Genomic DNA, 24,082 nt, shown 5'->3' with positions numbered 1-24,082 from the left:
ATATACATATAAACATATACTTTTCCTAAGAGATTCTACTCCCATCTTGTTCTTCTGTTTGTGCATCTCTTTTTTTTCTATATCTTCGCCTCCTCTACTTTACCCTCTCCCTTGCCCTCCTATTACTTAACTTACCCCCACACTGCAGCAATCCCTCCCTTATCCTCCCATTCCCCTAACCCTAAACACCTCCATATCCCCGTTTTAGCCTGTTCTGTCACTCTCCCTTCTAAAGATCTCCCCTTTATCCTCTCCCCCCTCCATATTCCCTTGGAGTTTTATTTCTTTCTAAGTTTAGAAGACTTTTATACTCTTCTAAATGTATATGAATTTTCCCCTCATACCTATTCCTCCCCCATCTAATTCCTCTGTATTAATTCTTCCTCTTGTACCTCCTCTGTATAAAAAAATTATTCTTTTATCTGTTTTTGAACAGTTTTACTTTTTGAAGTCATATCATACTCAGGTCTACCCCAATCTTTCTTATAAGCTACCTAATTACTAGTAACAATCAGACATAAGTTTTACATTTTTTGGACATAGAAGGTAAACATTCTATCCTTATTTTATGTATTTTATATTTCTCTTGGCTCTTGTATGGAAAATCCCCTACTGAGTTCAAGGCTTTTTTTTTTTTTCAATAGAGACCTGGTAGTTGATTAAATGTCCATTTCTTTTCATTCAGAATTATGCTTATCTTTGCTGAGTATGATATTTTTGGCTGGAGGCCCAGTTCTTTTGCTCTTTGATATAGAGTGTTCCAATACCTGTGATCTTTCAGTGTTGCCAGCGTCAGGTCTTGTGTGATTCTAATTGTGCTACTATTATATGTTAATTGTTTTTTTCTTGTTGCTCGTAATATTTTGCTCTTGATCTGGGGGTTTGGGAATTTAACTATAATATTTTTGTAAGTTTTCCTTGTAGGATCTCTTTCAGGTGATGATGAGTGGATTTTTTTTCCATTTCTACTTTTCCCTCTTGTTCTAATGCTTCAGGACAATTTTCTTCAATTATTTCTTTATTATTTTATCATGATTCTTTTTTTTTTTGATCATAGCTTTCAGCTAGTCCAATTATTCTTATTTTTTTTCTTCTTGATCTGTTCTCTAGATCCACTGTTTTTCTTATGAGATGTTTCACATCTATTTTTTCATTCTTTATATTCCGGTTTTTTATTTCTCCATTGCTTATAACTTTGCTGGCTTCCCCTTGCCAAATTCTGATTTTCAAAGAGTCATTTTCTTCCTTAAGATTCTGGATCTCCTTTTCTAAATGGTTGATTTTCTTGTCATAACCTTCTTGTTTTTCATGTATTATTCTCATTTTTCTTTTTAATTTTTCCTCCATCTCTCTCATCTGATTTTTAAAGTATTTTCTAAAGTTCTTCAATGAATTCTTTTTGGACAGGTGAGCATTTGGCATTACTCTTTGGAGTAGAAGAGGGTTTCTTTGCTTCAGTATCCTTCTCTGAAGATGAACCCCGATCTTCTCTGTTCCCATAGTAGCGCTCTATAGTTAGATTCTTTCTACTTTGCCTATGCATTTGGGGGTGGTGGTAATAATTTAGTTTTTATAATCACCTCTAGTCATAGGGTATAGGGGATAGTGCCTCTGATCCTTTTCAGTTCTCCCCTCTGACCTTGAATTCAAGTCGAGATCTCCAGTCTCCTGTTAAGTGCCCACAGTCAGAAGCATCCTGCCCCACTGATTTGGCACTCACTGGGTATGTGCTAGTTCCTTCTTGCCCTTTCAGCTTTTCACAGCACAGCTGGGTCTGGTGTTCCTTGTCAACAGAGGTTCTCCAGAGCTTTCCCAGGTCAGATGCCCAACTCCTGTCACTATCCCAGAGGTCAAAGTTCCTGTGACTGGGGCCAAAGCACCCTCTAAAACCAGCAAATCCCAGGCCTTGCCTCCAGTTGTTAAAATGGACCCTAGCCTGGAGGTATCATACTTCACAGAGAGGAAATCTTATCCTAGGATTTTTCCTTGGGTGTTCTCTGATTGTCCCAAAAGACACAGGCCCTTCACCATCCTAGCTGCCTTCCCCTGGACAATCATCGATTTATCAATACTCTTCTTCAACTGTAGACCACAGAACTGAACAACGTTCTTTAGTTAGGGTCTATCACCCGGAAGCTACACTTCTCTTAATGGAGTGCAAGATCATTAGCTTTTCTGGTTGCTATATCACATAACTGTTTACAATCCACTAAATTGCCTAGTTTAAGGGCTTCTTAACCTTTTTCTATGTCATGAATCCCTTTGGCAGAAAAATGAATCAGCCTATGGACCCCTGTTCAGAATAATGTTTTATATGCATAAAACAAAATGTGTGATATTACAACGGAAACCTATGTATTAAAACACACATCAAAATATTTTAAATAAATTCACAAACTCCAAGTTAAGAACCTCTGCCCTAGATAATTCAGGAACCAAATCAGAAGCATATTGTTATGATGGCAGATTTTAATTATCTGGACATCTATTGTAGCTTCCTCTTTGCCAAAAGCAGGGCAGCTAATACTTTCTTGCTTTGCCTGATAGTTTGATACTTCAAAAGGAGGAAGAAGCAATGAAAGGAACCTCTATAATGGACCTGATACTCACTAACAAGAAAGAATTAGCTATTGAAGCAGAAAAACTGGAAATCTTGCAAGCAAAATAATTTTAAATCAATCTTAAATTCATGATGGAGAAGAAAACTGAGAATATATTTCTAAAGGTTTAAAGATAAGATAAATGGAATCCCATGGCCTAAAATTACACAGAGTAAGTTGGCCCAGGAAAAAATAGGAAGCTCTCAAGAATGAAAATATGAAAAGAAACAAAAATAATTCTAATGAAGAAGCAAAGAAAATCGTTATTAATGAGACAAGTGGTTGTGAAACTGAGCAACCTGGATTTTTAAAAAATGCGTACAGAAAACATAAGCAAGGGGAAGTAAGAGAAAATGGATATAAAATTCTTATACAGTGTAGGAACAATGACAGGTATGTTTGCACTCAGAATAAATTAAGGTTTCTAAAGAATGTTAAAGGCAACACAAAGCTAAATTTTGTAAAAGAAGCAGCTCAAGAAGGGGTAGGACCATTGCTTGCATTGTGGCACAATAATGTATGATGAAGAGAAGGCCTGTTTTCCTTAACAAAGGAAATACACTTGGTATTAGAGAGGACAGAACAAGAATTATTAATAAGGAGCTGAAATCCAAGACAAAGGAAAAATAAGAGTGAACTTATCATCTGTCACAGACCACTTTCAATGGTCTTTTAACAACTGTGAAGGCAAGAGGAGGTACTACCCAACTGAGAAAAGTAAAAGTTCTCCTAATTTTCCACAAAGGGGAGAATGCGGATTCTGCAAATTGTAGACACGTATACTTGACTTTGCTTCTTGGTTAACACTCCAGAACATATTATGAATGGGATGGTTAGTGAATACCTATAAAGGAAACAGTTATCACTAAAAGCCAGCAAGGCTTCATCATGAATCACCCAGAATAACCTCTTTTACATTTATGATAGGTGATTAGGCTGGAAAACCATGGGAATGGCGTGGATAAAATTTCTTCAGATTTCAACAAAAGTTCCCCTTGCTACTTCTTTGGACAAAATAAAGAAGTATGAGGCTAATGGTAATGAGAGGAATAAGAATAATGGTTACATCTATACAGCCAGCATTTTAAGATTTGCAAAACTTTACATACATTAGCTAATATAATCTTCACAACAATCATATACAAAATGTATTTTATCATCCCCATTTTGCAGATGAGGAAATTGAGTCTCAGAGAGGAGAAGCAATTTGTCTAAGGTCACACAGACAGTAAGGAGCAAAAGTAGTAACAAACAAACAAACTCTGAATCCAAATCCAATGTTCTTTGCACTCTTCTCAGCTACCTCCATCAAAGAGATGATGTCACCTTGAAAGATGGCATTTAGTGGAATGTAAAAGCAGTCCATCATTGCCCCAGTTCTGGTCATCATTTTCATCTGTCAGTGACTTGTTGAAAGGCATAGAAGACATGTTTATCAAATCTGAAGATGGCACAAAGCTAACATGTTGAATAGCAGAACCAGCATTCCTGCTCTCTCACCAATCTGCAATCCTTCCCTGTCTACTGGGTGGCTTCCCCACTGTCTACAAGTACATTCATGTCTCCCCACCCTCAAAAATCTCTCACTTGACCTATCCATCTCCGTTAGCTGTTGTTCCAGAACTCTTCTCTCTTTTGTGTCTAAAGTCTTTGAGAAGACTATCTATAACAGAAGCCTTAACTCCACAATCGGGCTTCTGATCTCGTCATTCAATTGAAACTGCCCTCTCCAATGTTACCAGTAATCTCTTAATTACCAGATCAAATGATGTTTTTTAGACCTCATATTTCTTTATCTCTCTGCAGACTTTGATATTATTAATCCCCCTCTTCTCTTGGATAGTCGAATCTCTCCTCTCCAGGTTTCTGTACTGCTGCTATTCCATCAGGCTTTCCTCCTTCAGGAAACTTATTCCTGGGAAATCTCATTATCCTGCCTCATTGAATCACCCTTGGTACTTACATCTTATCAATACCCCCTGCCCCTTTGATTGGACCCTCTAGGTTGAGTACCTAGCCATGCCCAGGCCTGAGGTCTCCATTTAAGGAGGGAATCCAACATGATCTTCTCCTCATTTCCCACCAGCTACAGTGCTTTTGGACTTCATCATATCCCTACAATGCACCTTCTCCACCTCTGTCTACAGCCAGTTGCCTCTAATTTTCAGTTTCTTCTTGTTTGTTGTTCTTTCTCCATTAGATTGTAAGATCCTTGAGGGCAAAAGCTGTCTTTCTTTTTCTTTGCATCCACACAGCACAGTGCTTGGTACAAAGTAGGTGTCTGATAAATGTTCATTGATTCTTACTATTACTACTAATAGCTAGGATTTATACAGCACTTTAAGGTTTGCAAAGTGCTTTATAAATATTATCTCATTTGTTCCTCCTACTAGCTGAAAAATTGTTTTTTGGACCATCATCCAGGTAGTATCCACTAACACAGGTGTTCCCTAAGACTCTGTCCTGGGCCCTCTTCTCTTTCCCTACTACTATAGTAGTTCATTTGATGATCATATCAGCTTTCATGGATTCAATTATTTTCTCTATGTGGATGATTCTCAGATCTACATGCCCAACCTCTCTCTTGAAGAAGCTAGGTGGTTCAGTGGATAAAGTACTGGGCCTGGAGGCAGGAAGACCTGAGTTTAAATCTGGCCTTAGATATTTCCTAGCTACGTGACCATAGGCAAATCATTTAAACTTTGTTTGCCTTAATTCACTGGAAAAGGAAATGGCAAACCATTCCAGTATCCTTGCCTGGAAAACCCCGTAGTCAGTATGGTCCACAGGGACATGAAGAGTCAGACATGAATGAACAACAACCATCACTTCTCTCTTGACATCTGGATTTGTATTCCAAGTGCCCACTGGACATTATGAATTGGTTGATTCACAAATGTCTTAAACTTACCATATCTAAAACTGAACTTATTATTTTTCCCCAAAATCTTGCCCTCTTCCTAACTTTCCTAATATTGTCAAGGATACCACTATATTCCCAGACACTTCCTTACTCTCTCTCACTTCCCACATAAAATGTTGCCAATTTCTTTTTATTCTTTTAAATGTTCTCATAAATCTACCTTTCTCTGACATTGCCAGTCAGCACCCTGGTGCTTGCTGATATACCCCTCATCACCTCAGTTCACCTTAGTCAGTCAAATACCATTTATATAGTAGGCACCATGATAACTCATCCTTGGACCAGTGTAGGAGCCTGCTGGTTTGTCTCCCTGCCTCAAGCTTTTCCCCCAACTCCAGTCTAGCCTTCATTCAGCTATCAAACTGATCTTTCTAAAGTTCATGTCACACCACGTCACCTTCCTTATTCAATAAACTCCAGTGGCTCCCTGCTACTTCAAGGATCAAATATATATAAGATCCTGGATTTTAAAGCCCTTCATAATCTTACTCCTTCCAACTCTTCCAGTCTTCTGATACCATTTTTTATCTTTCAGTCATTTTCAGTTGTGTCCAACTCTTTATGACCCCATTTGAGGGTTTTCGAACAAAGATCCTGCAGTGGTTTGGCATTTCCTTCTCCAGCTCATTTTACAAATGAAGAAACTTAGGCAAATAGGTTAAGTGACTTGCCTAGGGTCATACAACTATTGAGTGTCTGAGGCCAGATTTGATCTCAGGATGATGAGCCTTCCTACCTCCAATCTAGGGAACTGTATCCACTAAGCCACCTGTTTTCCTCCTTGTACTCTGCTGTTCAGTGACAATGGCCTCTTTGCTGTTCCTGGAACAAGATACTCTATCTCTCAATTCTGGGCATTTTCACTGCCTGTCCTCCATGCCTGGAATGCTCTCCTTCTCTGTTGTCATCTCCTACCTTCCTTCAAATTTCACCCCCAAATTCTACCTTCTACAAGAACCCTTTCCCAATTCCCCTTAATCTAGTGCCTTCTCTCTGCTTAATATCTTCAATTCATCTTATATCTCCCTTGTTTGTACATCAAAGTTTGTATGTGATCTTCCCTATAAGTTTGAGAGCTCCCTGACAGCAAATTTACTTTGTATCCCCAGGGTTTACTTGGCACAGTGCCTGGCAAACAGTAGGCATTTAATAAATGGTTGTTGACTTGACTTAGAGCTTGACAGACTAAAAACAACAGGAAGAATCTAAGATGATGAAATTTAATAGAGATAAACGTAAAGTCTTATACTTGGATTAAAAAAAATAACAAATGCAAGTCATATAGATAGCAGACCATCTGAAACAGATCTGAATATTTTAATGGACTGTAATCTTAATATGTATTAACACTATGATATTACAACCAAAACAGTTCTTGTGATCTCAGGCTACACTATGAGAGGAACAGTAGTGTCCACAACAACAGAGATAATAGTTTTGCCATACTCTGCCCTGGTCAGACCACATCTGGGGCATTCTCTTCAATTCTCAGTTGCATATTTTAGGAAGGACATTTATAGGCTGGAAAATGTTCAGAGAAAGATAACTAAGATGATGAAGGACCTCAAGGTCATGCCACTTAAGGATAAATGGAAGGAACTGGGATTATTTAGCCAGGATGGAAAAGAAAACACTTGGGGGAAATAAAATAGGAAGAACATTTATAGGCTGGACAATGTTCAGAGAAAGGTAACTAAGATGATGAAGGACCTAAAGGTCATGCCACTTAAGGATAAATGGAAGGAACTGGGATTATTTAGCCAGGATGGAGGGCGACATAAAATAGTTGTCTTTGGGTATGAAGAGCAGGACATTGCAAAGTTTGGGTAGTGTATTACCCACTAGCAGTGGCTCAACCTGACATTTTTGTTCTAGTCTAGCCCCACCCCTGCTGACTTGCATGATAAGACCCAGAAGATCTTAGGTACTGAAGAAAGCCAAAGTGCAGGAAATTTACATAGATATTTGCATGTGGTTAAATTGCAGCCCCCAGAAGGGGTTTGAATAGTAAAGTACAAGGGTTTATATGCTTGTGAAACACGGACAGTCTATCAATGCCATGCCAGGAAACTGAATTGCTTCCATTTGAACTGTCTTAGGAAGATTCTGAGGATCACCTGGCATAATAAGGAACCAGACACTGAAGTCCTTGCTCAAGCTGAACTGCCAAGTATTCAAATTGTGCTTCAGAAACAGCAACTCTGATGGGCTGACCACATTGTTTGAATGAGAAATGCATGCTTGCCAAAAAGATTATTTTATGGAGAACACACATGAGGCAGAAGAAACAATACAAGAGACCTCTCACGGTCTCTCTCAAGAACTTTGGATTTGACTTGCAACATGGGAGACAGAACTGCTCAGCATAGCATGCCCACATCAGAAAGGGTGCTGTGCTCTTTCAGCAAAGCAGAATCGAGACAGCACAAAGTAAATGCAAGATGTGCACATTTGTGATAACCACCCCAAATAATCACATGGACTGTCTGTGCCCAACCTGTGGTAGAGTATTCCAAGCTTGTATTGGTCTGATCAGCCACAGTCTGACACACTGAAACTTTACTTTACAATGGTGATGTCATTTTGGTCCTCTTTGAAGACGAAGGACAACAACCAATCACAAGGGTAATCAGGAGTAGGCTGGAGTTAAAGAGACTTTTCTGACCTGGAGTTAGACAAAAGATTGGTATAGAGACTTTCATCTTAAAAAGAAATAAATTCAAAAGACAATTAGCTGCTATGGTTAGTCTGTATTCAGAAGCAGCTCCCAGAAGCTAAGAGAATTTCTTTTTCCTATGGAAAGCTACACATAGCTCAGGTCTTTATGTATAAGAGCTGCCTATCTTATGGGGGGAGAAAAGCTGAAGCATAACCTCTGGGAATTAGCTAAAAGAGAGACATGGGAAAAGACAGAGTAGGGGACATCTCCTCTAGAGAAGTCTAAGTAGAAGAGAAATCAGTGGTTCTAGAGCATTTATGCTGTGAATTATCCACCTAAGTATGGACCTTGAGTATATACGTTTCTGGGCACATAGCAGGCACTATATAAATACCTATTTCTTCCTCTCCCTAGAGATATATCTATCCACATGTATCCTTTGGCTCCATAAGCTCCCCTCCTCAAATGTGCTCTGGCATATGTGTTCTATATGGATGTGTCCTTCTATACATAATTCTCATGTGTAGGCATGTTTTCCTACTGGTATATTTGACTTGCCAAGGTCACACAAGTAGTCAGTGACAGGATTTGAATCCAAGTCCACTGACTAGACTAGCAAGGGCTTTTTACCTTGCTCCATACTGCCTTCTCGTGGAATGTCTTCCTTCCAGGCAGTTCTCATTCTAGGACACTGAGCTAAGTTTGGCTTATGACTCTTACAGCAACCAAAATGGCAGGTGATTTGTCAATGAAAGATCAAGATTATTAAGTTTTCTTTTTCCCCCGCTAAGGAAGGCTTTCCTGCTATGTTTTCTCATATTCCTGAACATATTCCCACACTGAAATATTCATTATGAAGCAACAGTTTACCATCACTTAGCTCCTTGAGTTCTTCGGAGAATTTAGTCTTAAATGGAAGATTAAAATGTTATTACTCAACTCTACCTTTACAATGGAATGAAAAGATGACAAAAGTATATTCTGTCTATTCAAATAAAAGGAGAGTTGAAAAAAAGACAGTGTGATAAACTGAACACATTAAAAAGAATGGGTTAATAGGGCTAGGCAAAGGGGAAATTTTACTCTTGAATACCTAGAATTCTCTAAAATTAAAAGAAAAAGTGATATTTAAGAGAAATGGATAGAATTATTTTAGGCTTTCTAGAATAAGCCAGCACAGAAGGGTTTGAAGGATTTCAGAAGATTCTTTTCCCAATAAATAAGTGGTGCTGATTCCTACAATAACTTATTTTACAATTTTCTATTACAACATTCATAGGTGTGGAAACTCATTTTATGCATTATATTTTATAATAGTAGTCTTGGCTAAGGAATCACAGTATTCAGAGTCAGGAAATGACCAGGAATAAACCAAGCTTGTAGCCTGTATCCAATATAAGCAAAGAAAACATTACACCAAGTACTTTCCCATAACTGGCTAGGGAAAAAAACCTGCAATCCATCATATTACAGTAGAGTTGTCTCAAGCATGGTGAATAGGGAAACCATTCATGGGATGGACAAACATTTTCGAATTTTTTTTTTCCTTTTATGTGCCAATAATTTATCTATGGCTGCTGGTTTCAAAGCATGGAGTTTCACATCCATATACTAAGTATCATCCTCAGGCAAAGGCCGGCAAGAATTAGTCACTTTTTTGGAACCCTGAAAATACTAAGAACTATAAATGTACATGTGCAAAGAAGAGGACCTTTCATGACCTTTCAATGCATTAAACAGTTGCAACTATGGCAATTTAAGAGGTTATCTAATTTTTCTTTCTTACTTTCACAGGAAGGCTCATTCTTAAAATACTATAGATATGTGATAGTTTTATTTTTTAAATTTCCACATATCTTAAAGTAATGCCTCTTCTCAGTAACGCATTCTAATATTTAAAAATCCTTACTCCTAAAGAGTTTCTTAGTCATTCATTAAGATTCATGGTTGTTCAACACAATGAGAGTAATATTTGCCAAAAATCAGAATTAATGCCTATGTGCTATCACTGTTTCCATTTCTGTCTAAAAAAAAAAAATCAACCCATTCCTGGCACATAGTAAGTGTTTAATAAATCCTTATTGATTGACTGATCATCTCCACTGAGCTCTAGCCTCCTAGTCAGGCATTTGTGGAAATAATTATAAATGAAGGCTGGCCTCCAATTTTTCATCATACCTAATCTAAATGCATATGCTCCTCTTAAAGCTCTATAGAAATGTAAGGTAATCTAACTATCCAATACTCAGATATTTGGTGCATTTGTTTCTTTGGTAAGAACTGGAGAAGAACTAAAGAAGTCTTTGGATATAAGCCCTATAGGAAAAAAGGAAGGGAAGGAAGAAGGATGAACATGGTGTGACCTCAGGCAAGTAACTTAATCTCTCTGGGCTGCAATTTCATTGTTTGTATAATGAAGAAGTAGAACTAGAGCAGTGACATCAAACTCAAATAGAAATGAGGCCATTAAATTGTACATAAAGATCCCTCCTGGACAAATATTGACTTGGAAAGCTACATATTAGCATAATCAATGTTCTAGTATAGAGGCTTTTAGGTGGCTCAATGCATAGCTGGGCTTGGAGTCAGGAAGATCTGAGTTCAAATATGACCTTAGGCATTTACCAGCTGTGTGACCCTGGGCAAGTCATTTAACCTCTATTTACCTTGATCCACTGGAGAAGGAAATGGCAAACCACTGCAGTATCTTTGCCGAGAAACCCACCCTGGACAGTATTGGTGTGCTATGGGTCCATGGGGTCATGAAGAGTTGGACCTTATTGAACAACTGAACAACAAAAATGTCCTATTCTATTTTTTTTTTGTTAAGTGTTTCCCAAATATATTTTAATCTAATTTGGGCCACAAGATGCAGTATAGCCCACAGGTTTCCTGTCTGACATTTCTGGAATAGAAGATCTCTTAGATCCTTTCCAATTCTACAGCTAATAGCCTATGATCCTAATTTAACCCCAAATTAGAGAAGACTGACTGGAGTGCTAACAAGCAGGAGATCCTCTAATGGGCTGGGAATGACTGGAAATGTCAAGGTCTGTGAGGATAAAAGCAAAAAAGGATGGGAGAAACCAAAATTAGAAACACTTAAAAAAATTTTGCAAATGGAAAGAACAGAAAGAAGGATAAAATTCAACAAATCTTTTGAAACTACACTGGGGGAGCTACAAAGATAAAGATCCACTTCCTGTAGTCATGGAATTTATAATCTAGAAAGAGGAAAAGGAGAGCTAGAGAACCAAAGCAATGGCAGAAAATGATGAAAAAGAGCAAGGACAGTAAAAACGATGCCTCCTGAAGCCTGAAGAAAGCACTGACAGTGTATTAGAGAAGAAGGAACCCAGACTAACAACATAACAGTCTGGGGGTGTTCAGTATAGAAGCAAAGAGTCACACAATTCAACAGTCTCATAATACTTCACAATATGTGGTGCAATATTACAGTTTAAGGTCATAAAGATGACCATGAGTTATCAAGAAAATGTTAAATGATTTATCCTAAATTCTGATTACAAAGGAAAGAAATCATGTCATCTTAGAAAGATTTCCATAAAATCTGTTAAGCATGTCTAACATGTTAGCACTTAAAAAGCTGGCCAAATTTCACTTATCTGGTTTATGTTCTACACTACAGAGGATAACTGGAATGTTGTGATATATCTGATCTGAAGGCGAAGCCTGTGATGACTGGGAGAACGATGATGCCATGAAAAGGAACAGGACAAACCAAAGTTAAAGTACTTGGTCATGTCTTCACGTAATCAGCCAACCAGTCAATCAAGAAGCACTGAGGTGCCGATAGGATTACACAAGAGCATAGAAGCAACAATAATAAAAATAATATTTTCAGGCAAATTATTGGTAATCAAATGAAGTAACAAGAGTTGACACTTAATATACTGCTTTGTGATCTACTTTGTGCTCTGCAAGTAAAGGACCTGGATGCAAACTGCACCTCTGACCCTTGCTAACTCTATGATTTTGGGCAAGTCATTTCACCCCTCTGAGCCTCAGTTTCCTCATCTGTAAAATGAAAGGGATGGACCAGGCGGCCTCTGAGGTCCTCCTTGTTCCAGACCGATCATGCTCTGATCCTAATTCATTTAATCGTCATTATGGTCTTGTGAGCTAGATCATATGAGTATTATGTTATTCTGATTTTTAAAAATCTAATGCTCAGAGAGATTGAACCAAATTTTTTTTAACTTATATTATGTCAGGAAGTGGAAAAAGGAGAATTTAATTTGTCCATTCTGGATGAGGATAATGAAAGATTACAAATCAGGATTTCTCCTCCGCCTTCCCAGTTTTAAAATTTCCTCCATTTCCCACCTCTCAAAGGGCCCAGGGAGATTTGAGGCAGATATGGAGAGTGCAATTGAGACGACCAGGCAAAGAGCTTAGAAGACAGCCAGAATACAGAAAGACTTATCCCTACGACTTCCTAGTAATTCCTGAGGAAAAATTCTGGAGAGCAATAGCCCTGAAAGGCCCATACCTACAGTGTTCCCGAAAAAGGCTGAAGATAAATCAGTGGTTGGGCACAGTGCCCTACTTCCAAGAGGATCTTACACTTTAAGATCTAGTACTCCAAAAGTACTCATCTTCCATAATTTAAAGAAAAGGTGAGTTGTTTTGTTGAAATGTTATTATTGTTGTTTTATTTAAAGACATTCCGTTTATATAGTCAAAAACAGTCCAGGTATAAACCTCACTTATTATCTAAATAGATGAAAAATGATTGTAAAAAAGATAATTTTTTAAAAAATAACTGTGGAAGATGCATTGGATTGAAAGTCTGAGGATCCAAGTTTGGCTCTACTTCTAGCTGTGTGACCTTAAGAAAGTCCCTTTATTTTTCTGGGATTCAATTTCCTCATCTGTAAAATGGTGGAAATGGACAAGATAATCTCCAGTCTCCAAGATAATTCAGTTTCCAAATCCTATGGTTCTAAGATCTTATAACGATAAACAATCTGCTAGTCAGCAAAGACAGTCAAAAAAATTATTATAAATCATTGAGTAGTACTTAAAATTCAGACCCAGACAGCTGATGAAAATTTTGACATAATAATGAATATAAAAATGAGGAAAAACTACTAGCATAACTTTTAAGAAAGATATTGAGCTGAGTTTGTGAATGGCTACACAATAAACAAATGCACAAAGGTATAATCTAACTTTTTATGGAATGATGTCTTTTATGCATACATGTACTAAAGAATGGATTATATATAATTTCATTTGTTTGAGCAAGAAACCTGGAAGCCAGGAAGACCTTTGTTGAAGTCCCAAACAGGTACATACTGACCAGGGAAATACTTTGTTTTTGGGGTGGTAGTGGTCTAGTCACTTCAATCATGTCCAACTCTTTCTGACTTGGTTTGGAGTTTTCTTGACAAAGGTACTAGAGCAGTTTGCCATTTCCCTCTCCAGATCATTTTGTAGATGAGGAAATAGGGCAAACAGGGTTAAATGACTTGCTCAGTGTCACATAGCTAGTAAGTGTCTGAAGCCAGATTTGAACTCAGAAAAATGAGTCTTCCTGACTCTAGACATAGCATTTTATCCACTGTACCACCTAACTGCCTCTTTTCTGGCTGGCCATAAAGATCTAGTTTGAACTTACATATCAACTTAGTATCAATGATACACTGAGAATACAGTTAATTATTATTATATTATTAATTATATTTATTGTATTATATTAATTATATTATTTCATAATATAATTATTGTATAATTAAGTTTTGCACAAGCCTTTTGAACTGTAAAAGATAAGAGACTAGTTTTATAACAATAACACATATCAACAACAAAACTTTAAATTATCAACCGTTTCCATAATAATTCCTTATAGGGTCCTCAGGACATTGTTTGGAATTCATTTAGAGAAATGATTGGGGAAAAAATGAATCAATGCCACTTCCTACCTGAAAAAAATTAAAAAGAAAAATAAAGCCTTTCTAAATGATAAGCCCTACAATGCCAACACAAAATAACCGGAACAAAGTCTACAGCTCAATAAATTCTTTGTTAGGCACCTGGGTGCAAAAGTGCAAAATCAAATACAGAGATTCTGTTTAAACTAAGCCCCTGAATATCTTTACAACGCTAAAGATAAAGCAGAAGAGTTTGCAAAACATTGTGCTCCTCTACATTCCTTAGACTTTCCAAAATCATTTTACATTAATTCCTAGACTTATTTACCTAGAAAATGAGAACATTTTCATTCTTTTTTTTAACCTTTATTCTCATCCACCATTCTTCTTTACTCCAGTCTCTGATGAAGAGGTGGCCCTTTTCCTTGCTAAGACCAACGTCCCATCTATTTACCCTCACACCCTGTGTTCTCAAACCTCTCACTATTGAGTGATTCCTTCTCTGCTGCCTATAAGCATGCTCATGGTTCCAGTCCCTAAAAAGCCCTCATGAGAGCTTTCAGTCTCCTGCTAGGCATCATCCTATTTCTCTTTTCTCTCTTCAGCTTAATTTTCTTTAAAAGTCACTAAGACTTGGTGTCTCTACTTATTTCCTCTCAGTCCTAATCATTTAATTGCAACTACTCTCTGTAAAGTTTTTAATATTTCTTAATTACCAGATCCTATAGTTTTTTTCTCAGTCCTCATTCTTCTTGACTTCTCTGCAGCATCTGACACTGCTTTATTTCTAATAAATAGGCTAAGAAGAGAGGAGCATTTGGGGTTACTATGTCATACTTTTGACACGCATTGAGTTTGTCATCCAGTAAAGTCCTCAAGTCTTTTTCCCATGAACTATTGTCTAGTCACAGTTTCCCATCTTGAACTGTGTAGTGGAATTTTTGAACCCACATATAGGACTGTCTCTGTCTCTGTCTCTCTCTGTACACACAGACACAGACACAGACACACACACACACACACTCACGTACATCCATGTGATTAAATTACATCTTATTAAATTTGGCAATAAATTCATAGCAAGAAAAAGGAAAATCTTAAGTTATAAAGTCAAACAGATATAATCTATAATTCAGAGGAAAGACTGATGCCATCTCAGACTGGCATGTGCATCGTTTTAATAACTATGATTGTGATAGTCACCAAAGAACAGGATTTTAGAATGTAGGAAGGTATCTCTGTCCATGGAGTCAACCACAACATATCAGAATATTTTTAAAAGTATTATTTCTCATGTGGAGAAACTGTTAATATTTTGGGTTGAAGACTAACCACAGTTTTACAAAGTACCTGTTAATATGTTGATACAAAAGAAGGCTTTAGTCTTTATGAAAATTAAAAAGAAAGTAAGGTGAAAATACCAATGTCACTGAATTATTTGTGGCAAGTCATGATTGATTTAATAGATCTAAAACTAAGAAAAATTTACACACATTAAGATAACTGTTGAAACTGCTGATGCTAGAGAAAAAGTAACAACTGATTTTTCTTGAGTCGTTTGTTACAACTAGTAACATACAATCATGTGTTTAATGTCAATCCTACTGTATTTTACTAGAAAATAACTGAACTTATATCTCAAAGGAAGAGAAAGCTACATCTAGATTTAAAGCTATTTTTAAAAACAACCTTAACATTTTTGTTTCAATTGAATACTTTGGGGAATCTAAGCTTAAGTTGATCTGGCAATACCACTACTAGGCTTATAATCCTTTGTACCCCTATGCCCAACATTTTCTCTTTAACCATTTTGCCTCTATTCCCTCATTTGTTTAAATACCCACTAAAATTTCGTCATCTACAGGATGATCATAACTCATAATTCTCCCTTAATTATTTTCTATTTATCCTGTTTATAGCACATTTGTACATTTTTTTGCTTGTTGTCTCCCCCATTAGATGTGAATTCTTTGAGGGCAAGGAATGTCTTTCATCTCTTTTTGTATCCCAAGTAGTCACAGTGCCTGGGAAGAGGATGGAGAAGAACACTAGAGATAACTATGATAATGCAGAAAAACAGCAGATATCAATAAAATCATATTTTTAAAATAGACATAGTACACAATGACAGCCACATTGTGTGATGACTGACTTTGATAGACTTAACTCTTCTCAGCAATGTAAGGACCTAAAACAACTCTAAAAGACCCATGATGGAAAATGCCCCACATCCAGACAAAGAAATATGGAGTCTGTATGCAGATCAAAGTGTACTATTTGCTCTCTTTTTTTGTTTTGTTTGTTTTTTCTTTCTCTTGGTTCCACCCATACATTCTAATTCTTCTACACAACATGACTAATGTGAAAATAAGTTTAATAAGAAGGTACATGTAGAACCTATATTGGATCACACACTGTTTTAGGGAAGGGGAAGGGGAGGGAGGCAGAGAAAATTTAAAACTTATGGAAATGAATGTTGAAGACTAAAAATAAATAAATGTTTGTAAAAAATTAAATTTTAAAAATAGACATAACTTTATCAATGTGACTATTTCTCTCACTAATGCAAACCATAGACTTTCTACAGTCTAGAAGATGCTTTCATGAGGTGTTAGGCAAATAGATTTCCTTATATGATGGTCAATATTCTAGTGATGACCTCTTGTTTCTTACCTAGGCTGGATCGTGGATCTCAGTCTTTCAATGGTCTAAGTGACCTGGTCAGAGTCACACAGCTAATAAGTGTCTGTGGATAAATAAGGATTTCCCTGTTTTACATCCATCTTTTCTTCATCAAGCTCAAAAAAGGAAGAGTCTCAAAGGGAGTATGAAGAATGACTTGAACAGTTAACTTGCAAAAGAAATACTGATAAGAATTTCTTTCTTTTTTTTAGATCAAAGTATACTATTTTCCACTTTATTTTTTTTCATGTTTTTGTTGTTTTTGGTCTGTTTTCTTTTTTTGGGGGGGGAACTTATCTCTCTTTTTTTAAATTAATTTTTTTGCTTTCAGTTTTTTACAATTACTTCCATAGATCTTAGATTTTCTTCTCCTCCCTCACTGAAATGGCATGCAATTTTATATGTGAAGAATTCATTTTTTAAGGTGCTATATTCCAAGACAATAGATGTGAGGAACTTTAAGGAGCTTTTTTTTTTTATCAAGGTAGAAGGTTGGGGACAAACTACCAGGAAAATACTTTTCTAAGTTGTAGAAGCCCATGAGTCACATATGTCATGATAGGAATCTGCCTCCAAAATATGGTTTCTACAGAATTCTAGTCAAAGTCTGTAAATGTAAACAAGTTATGAGGAGGCTTATGATTGATAAGAGTATAAAGGTTAAATTCAAAGATATACTTAGATTTTTTTTGTCTTGCCTTATATGATTATGTACCCTAATTTTGAGTCATATTTCTATTTATGAAAAAAGCAAAGCCATGAATCATGTGGAGCAGACTAAATGTGAGGATTAGCATTACAGGGTATCAAGGAAGAAGGAGCAAAGACATCTCAGATGTTAACGAAGGCAGCCCGAAAGTGGTGAACACAAAGATCCAGCCTGGATAGGGACCCCAGTACAGTCAGAAAGGAGGCTCTAATGGACAAGGTGGATATAGTGGAGAGGGTGAAGAAAGAGACAGTTTGGTGGGTGTGGGAAACATCCTTCCTTTGCGAAGAGGACCAAGGACATCACACGGTGATGTCTTGATTCTGGAAGAAAGAGTGAGGCTGACAGCTTGCTGCACCTCTGCTTCACTTCAATCCAATTCACAAGCCATACTTGCAATCTTCAGGGCCTGGGGCTACTTTGGCTTCTGTGCTCACCACTCTAAGGCTCCTTTAATAAAACAAAACAAAAAGCCCTTTGCCATCGCCACTGTTTTAGATGGCTAAGGTTATCTAAAGTTTGGCCTACTTATCTGAGGGCAGCTAGGTGGCGCAGTGGAGAGACAGCCAGGCCCTCAATTCAAATCTGGCCTCAGACGCTTCCTAGCAATGTGACCCTGGGCAAGTCACTTCACCCTGTTTGTCTCAGTTTCTTCATCTGTAAAATGAACTGGAGAAACAAATGGCAAACCACTCCAGTGTCTTTGCCAAGAAAACCCCAAATAGAGTCACAAAGAATCAGACATAATTGAAATGACTATACACAACAACTTACTTGAGGTTATATTCAATTCCAAATACAATCTATGAGCATTTCTGGATCAAACTCTCAGATAAGAGAGGTTGTATACTTCATAATGATAGATTGTCTGATTTATTGAGACATTTGCTAAAGAAATGTTGAATTAATGTTTCCTTACTTAAATCAAAACTCAGAGTAATGATGCCATTACATTTCCTAAATTTTATAATTTTATGAAATATCTTGAATTTATATAAGCAAAACATTAACTTTGCAAATATGATTTCACTGTAGTTGTTATCTGAGAGAACGTTAAAGGAAAAGCACTGAAAACTTTTTAAAAGCAAACTTTAGGAAAGCATATTGAGAAATTATTAAAAAACAAGTTACATATCACTACTTAATGATTCTTTCATTTTCATTCTGGAAAACTGACATTTTTCCAAATGTGAACATTTAAAGTTAGTTAAAATTAACTAAATTTTAACATTTAGTTAAAATGTGCACCAGATTTGTTTTTGAATATCATTTTTTGGAAGCATTTTTTGGAAGATCCCATCATTCCTGTGATCTATTCTTCATTTAGACTAAGCACTGGCCTATTGATTTCCCTTTTTGAATTCCACAGTTATGATGTAACTAATGATGATAATAATTTTAAAAAATATCCATCATCACCTATTTCACTCAGATGACTACCAAGGGATTTCTGATTCTCTAGGTTGTTTAATGAATGAGAAGAGGTGTGAAAAGAGAAAGAAATGAATCAAAAACAAACTTACTACTAGAGTTTCCCTTTTCCTATTCTTATTTTCCCATCTTCCTAAACTCTACTTTAAAGAATGACTTTTTTTCTAATCTTGTAGAAAGACGCTTATTAATTGGTTGATTGCTTAATTACACATTAAAATTTAAAAATTTTCCCCTAATTTCCAACTCTAGATAGTATCAGATAGTCTGTGAGGTGTCTCCTACCCTGTTTCCTCTGGATATATGCAAGTCCCACTTCCATTCATTTGGCAGGCATCTTGAGAGGGTAAGTCAGAGTCTTTTCCCTCCTGACTTGAAGAAGGACCACCAGGCACACGATTTTGTTGCATATCCCACTTGCGAGCCACATTGCAAATTGTTAACCTTTTCTTCTCCTACAGAAAAAGTACACGTAACAAGAAACGATTTCTATTTTCACTTGCAGCATTTGCAGCACAATACGGTAAACAGAATGGATAACCCTTTCTATGCTACTTTGTGATAAGAGAATTGGCATGCCAACATTTTCTAGTAAATTATAGAGGTGGATAAGCATCCTTGAAAAGGGCGGTATAAACGCCACAGCTGAATAACAAAAAACTATATGGAAAGTAGCCTATTTTTTAAATAAATTAACGGAGTTCTAAAGTATAAGCAATTTTTTGTAGCTTTATATATGTAGAAGAAATTCACCAGTTTTTAATGAACAAGGAAGGTGAGGGAGTCAGCTCATAAAACTCTGCCTTCCTCTGCCTCTCCAATTCCCAGGGCTTTTCTTCTCCCATAGTTTGCTCTTCCAACAAGCTTAAACTTCTGGGAGAGGGAGGGAAAAAGCTTGAAGCCAAGGTGTGCCTGAAAGAACTGAAGGGTTCCTCCCTTCCTAGCGGACAAGACTGATTCAAGAAACAAGAGGTCATTGTTCTAAAAGGAACAGTCAGTTACCCTAAGAGAAGTTAAATTTCAACCACCTGACTGAAAGACCGGACTAAAAGTTAGGAGGACTAGGTTCTTAGTTCTTGTTCTGACACTAACTCTGGATTTCTGTTGCTTCATACCTAAAATATAGAGGGTGGAAAAAGTGATCTCCAAGGTTCTTTCTAGGTCTGACAGCCAACGAGTTTATGAGATTTGGCTTCACTTAACTCCATCTCAGCAGAGTCTAAATTTAAAGAGTTAAATGAGCCTTTTCAAAAGATATTCTTTTGGAATTTGAAAAATCAATGACTAATGAGACTTAGAGGCAAAAGATATTGTTTCTAGGGCAGACAAATATGTATTGGCAATGAGAATAATTAAAGTTTCAAAACATATTTTACAAGAACAAATGTACAGACCTCAATTCAAAGGGATAAATTATTTGTGGAGAGATCTGCACAGACCGTTTATTAGAGATCTATAACCTCTGGAGCCCCCTCCTGGGAGAATGGCAGTATAGCAGGAAGTCCTGTCTACTATAATTATCAGAGGCTCTGACACAATTATCCAACCCTGCTGAGCTGTACTATACGTTAACACACAAAACAATGATCTGCTGTTATCTCCTAACTTAAAACCTTTTCTTGATCCCCTACTCCCCAGCTGTTGGTCCCCTTCCTTCCCCTTACCTCTCAACTTATATTGTATTTACTTCATTTTTATTGTATAAGATGTTGTTTCCCTTTGTTGTTTCACTGTATAGACTGATCTCACTGAGGGTAAAGACCCTATTGATTTTACCTCTAACAGTGCCTGGCACATGCTAGACACTTAAAATGCTTCATAAATGAATGAATTCCAAGGTTGCAAGCTCTGTGAAGACAGAGACTACATCTTCTCCATAGTTATTACTATCGTTACTGTTACTATTATTTTTAGAACCTAATACAATGTTCTGAATATATATGTTAGTTAATATGTATTATTAAATTCAATTCAATTAAAGAATTATCCTTTAGGCTGCTAGCCAAGTGGCACAAAACACCAGCAGGAGTATTACACACAAACTCCGATAGTTCAGGAAATTCTGGGAGAGGCTATAGATGAGAGTTCACTCTGTCACAGGGAGTATTTATGCCCCAAGATAATTAAGTTTTGGGTTAGAGTACTTTAATATGAAAATCCATCTCTAGTATAGCAGTATCCAGGGAAAAATTCAAACACTAGTAAATGTGTTAAGCAAATACCTGTGTTTAACTTTAAAGGAAGAACTTATTACTTTGTTCTTAATAGCTATGAAATTATGCATAACAAAACAATGAAGTCAGAAGGATTCTGTCATATAAATTATTTTTGTTATAGTTCCTGACAGGGAAAAAGTTTAAAATAAAGTGCTGTTTAAGTAACTCTCAAGATGATAGTTTAAGATACTTTTAAAAATTTAAATTCTTGAATTCTTCAAACTTTTACAAGCTCTTTGTTAGAGATAAGAACCTAGGGTAAAAGAAGACGGGAGGGAAAGAGGGAGAGAGGGAGAGGGAGCTGTTACTAAATGAACGAGATTTGCAGGAGAGATGCACGGGCATAGATTAATTACACCAGGCAAGAAAAGCTGGCTTAAAGTAGTAAGGGATATGAAGGAAGAAGGCCCTTGGAGTGCGGGTCCCTGTCATTGATTCCACATTCACAGTGGAAAGAAAGGTAATAGAATGAGGTTCCTTAGAACAAATTCTGGCACAGGTCTGAGTGTGGGAATACTTAGCTGTGGAAGAGCAGGGAGAACAAATACTACTGGCCTGTGAAACGGTACAGATCCGGAGGCTGTGTGCGTGTGAGCCTGTGGGCAGTCTCCATGCCACTCAAGAACAAAGAATGAAAATAAAGGAATCCCTTCTCTAAATACGCATAGATGTATCCTAACTTCTCTTTAAATGTCATCGAGCAAAGCTCCTCACTGTACACTTGTAAAGAGGGCAGTGCAGCGGTTAGGCAGGTCGCCAAGCGTGTAGGGCCATCAGGGAAACAAGACCTTGATCAGTGTTTGCTTATGGCTTTCACGCTTCTTCTCTTCCTCTTTTCTCGCAACAATAGATGCCATGCGCCTTTCTTCTTCCTACAGAAAACAAAAGATATCTCCTCAAACATTTTATTACCATCTTATTTTAAATAAACTTAGATTTAGGAGCTCAATCTGTCCCTGAAACACATTGAACTTGCCTAGAAATATTTAATTCAAGGCAAGTTATAAATTTTTCTCTTCTCCTCTTCCTCCCTGATTCCACATCAGTCTTGAGCCCCGACCTTAACTCTCCCAGCCTGGAGGTAGCAGGACTGACTGTAGAAAGGAAAGACGGGAAGTGAGAAAAAATAAAAGGGGAAAAAGAAACAGAATATTCAGGTATTTAGGATCAGTTCTACCTGATTAGAAGAAGAATAAAATTAAAACTCTTCAAAAAGAAAAGCAAACAACTATTCAATCCCAACCACATTCTCAAACCCTGCAACAAAAGAAAAACTTTTTGTGTACATGTACACACACACACACACACACACACACACACATTCTGTATAACATTCAAGTATCTCCTGGAATTTTAGGGCTGGAAGTAATGTTAGCAATCACCTAATCGAATCCATTTTACAGATGAGGAAACCAAGGCCCAGAGAGTTAATTGCTTGTTTAAAATCATAAAGCTAGTTATTGGTAAAGCCAGAACTTGAACCTTAATACAGTAATTTTTTTCTACTATGTCATGCTGATTTCAATATGGATTCATATGGAAAGATAAGATCAATGGGTCATGAACACTGAGTTACTTCTCCAGCAATTTTTACCAAGTGACTCACACTTTTTCACCTGGAAGCTACATTACATACATTTGTGAGACGGCTGGCAAATGGGGATATATTCTGTGGTTGAGGGGTTTTTCCCTCTAAAGAATTCCCTCAGCAGTGCCCAACTAAAGATGCATCAGAGCAATAGTTTCAATAGCTCTTTATGTTAAGCAGTAGTGCTAATAGTCAATAATCATTTATTAAGTTCTGATGTGCCACACATTGTGTTAAGTGCTAAAGATAGGAGAAAAGGTAAATGACAGTCCCTACTTTCAAGGAGCTCACTGTCTAATGGGAAAGACATATTAATAACTATGTACAAAAAAGCTATAGAAAGGTTAAATTGGCAATAATCAACGAAGGAAGGCATTAGATTAAGGGGATCAGGAAAAACTTTATGCATAGTGAGATTTTAGCTGGGACTTAAAGTAAATCAGGGAAACTAGTGAGCATAGATAGCCCCAATGGGAGGAAATAATCACTTCAAATGCATAATTAATACCTTACAACTCATTTGTTGGTTTGAATCCAGAACTTCCTTTTTAGGACTTGATGTATTTAAGAATTTCTTAATTATGTAAATGCATACATTTTGGATGGCTGTTTTAGCCTTCTTGTAACAAAAATAAATTTTTAAAAATCCTGCTCAACTGCTCACTTATTATCTTTTCTATTTTTTGGTAACCTCAACAATAAGCCTTTAGCCTTTATTTTTAACAAACTAGAGAATTCATTGTCTCCTCCTCAGGTTGCAGATACAATCAGATCATATTCCTTTTACCAAAAGTCACTGTATCCACCAACAGACTCCAACTACTACTATAATATCTTTCTTCCTAGAACTTCTACATTCCTAGTGTATACACTTTGAAAAAATGTGACCATGAACTAAGGAGATTTATTTTTAAGAATAAGTGGAAAAACAAAACAGGCAGCCAGCTGATGCAAGGGACATATCATGGGACCTGGGATCAGGAAGATCCAAATTCAAATCCTGCCTCAGACAAGTACAAGCTGTGTGACCCTGGACAAGTCATTTGAACTCTCTCAGCCTCAGTTTCCTCATGTGTAAAACTGGGATAATAATGGCATCTGTCTCCCAAGGTTGTTTTTTAGGATTATATGAGAAAAAATGCAAAGTGCTTCACCAACTTTGAAGTACTACAAAATGTCAGCTTATTATTATCATCATCACCATCATCATCACTCATTATTAGTATTATGATATCCCCTTGTATTATAACTGTGCATATATAGATCTGATCGCCCCTACTAAGAGATCATAAACTTCTTCAGGGCAGAGATGAACGTTCTCTCTTAGATTGCTGTGTATCCCATAGCACCTAGAACCTAGTACGCCTCATATGTAAT

The 24,082-nt window shown here is 36.9% G+C and overlaps 1 protein-coding gene across 9 annotated transcripts in view; it reads right to left on the bottom strand.

Moving 5' to 3' along the window:
* The window catches only part of LRRC49 (leucine rich repeat containing 49), a 203,352-nt gene that overhangs the window by 35,228 nt on the left and 144,042 nt on the right, over positions 1-24,082 (bottom strand). For all 9 annotated transcript variants that reach the window (XM_072615507.1, XM_072615501.1, XM_072615521.1 and 6 more), the window contains 2 exons: positions 21,906-21,989; positions 19,187-19,356 (listed from right to left, as the gene is read on the bottom strand). In XM_072615507.1, coding sequence (XP_072471608.1) covers positions 19,187-19,356; positions 21,906-21,989 — 254 coding nt within the window. The remainder of the gene's footprint in view (positions 1-19,186; positions 19,357-21,905; positions 21,990-24,082) is intronic.

The sequence above is a fragment of the Notamacropus eugenii genome, chromosome 1, assembly GCF_028372415.1.
Source record: "Notamacropus eugenii isolate mMacEug1 chromosome 1, mMacEug1.pri_v2, whole genome shotgun sequence".
Taxonomy (NCBI): domain Eukaryota; kingdom Metazoa; phylum Chordata; class Mammalia; order Diprotodontia; family Macropodidae; genus Notamacropus; species Notamacropus eugenii.
The sequence above is the reverse complement of the archived record's forward strand: the minus strand, read 5'-3'. Positions and strand labels throughout refer to the sequence as shown.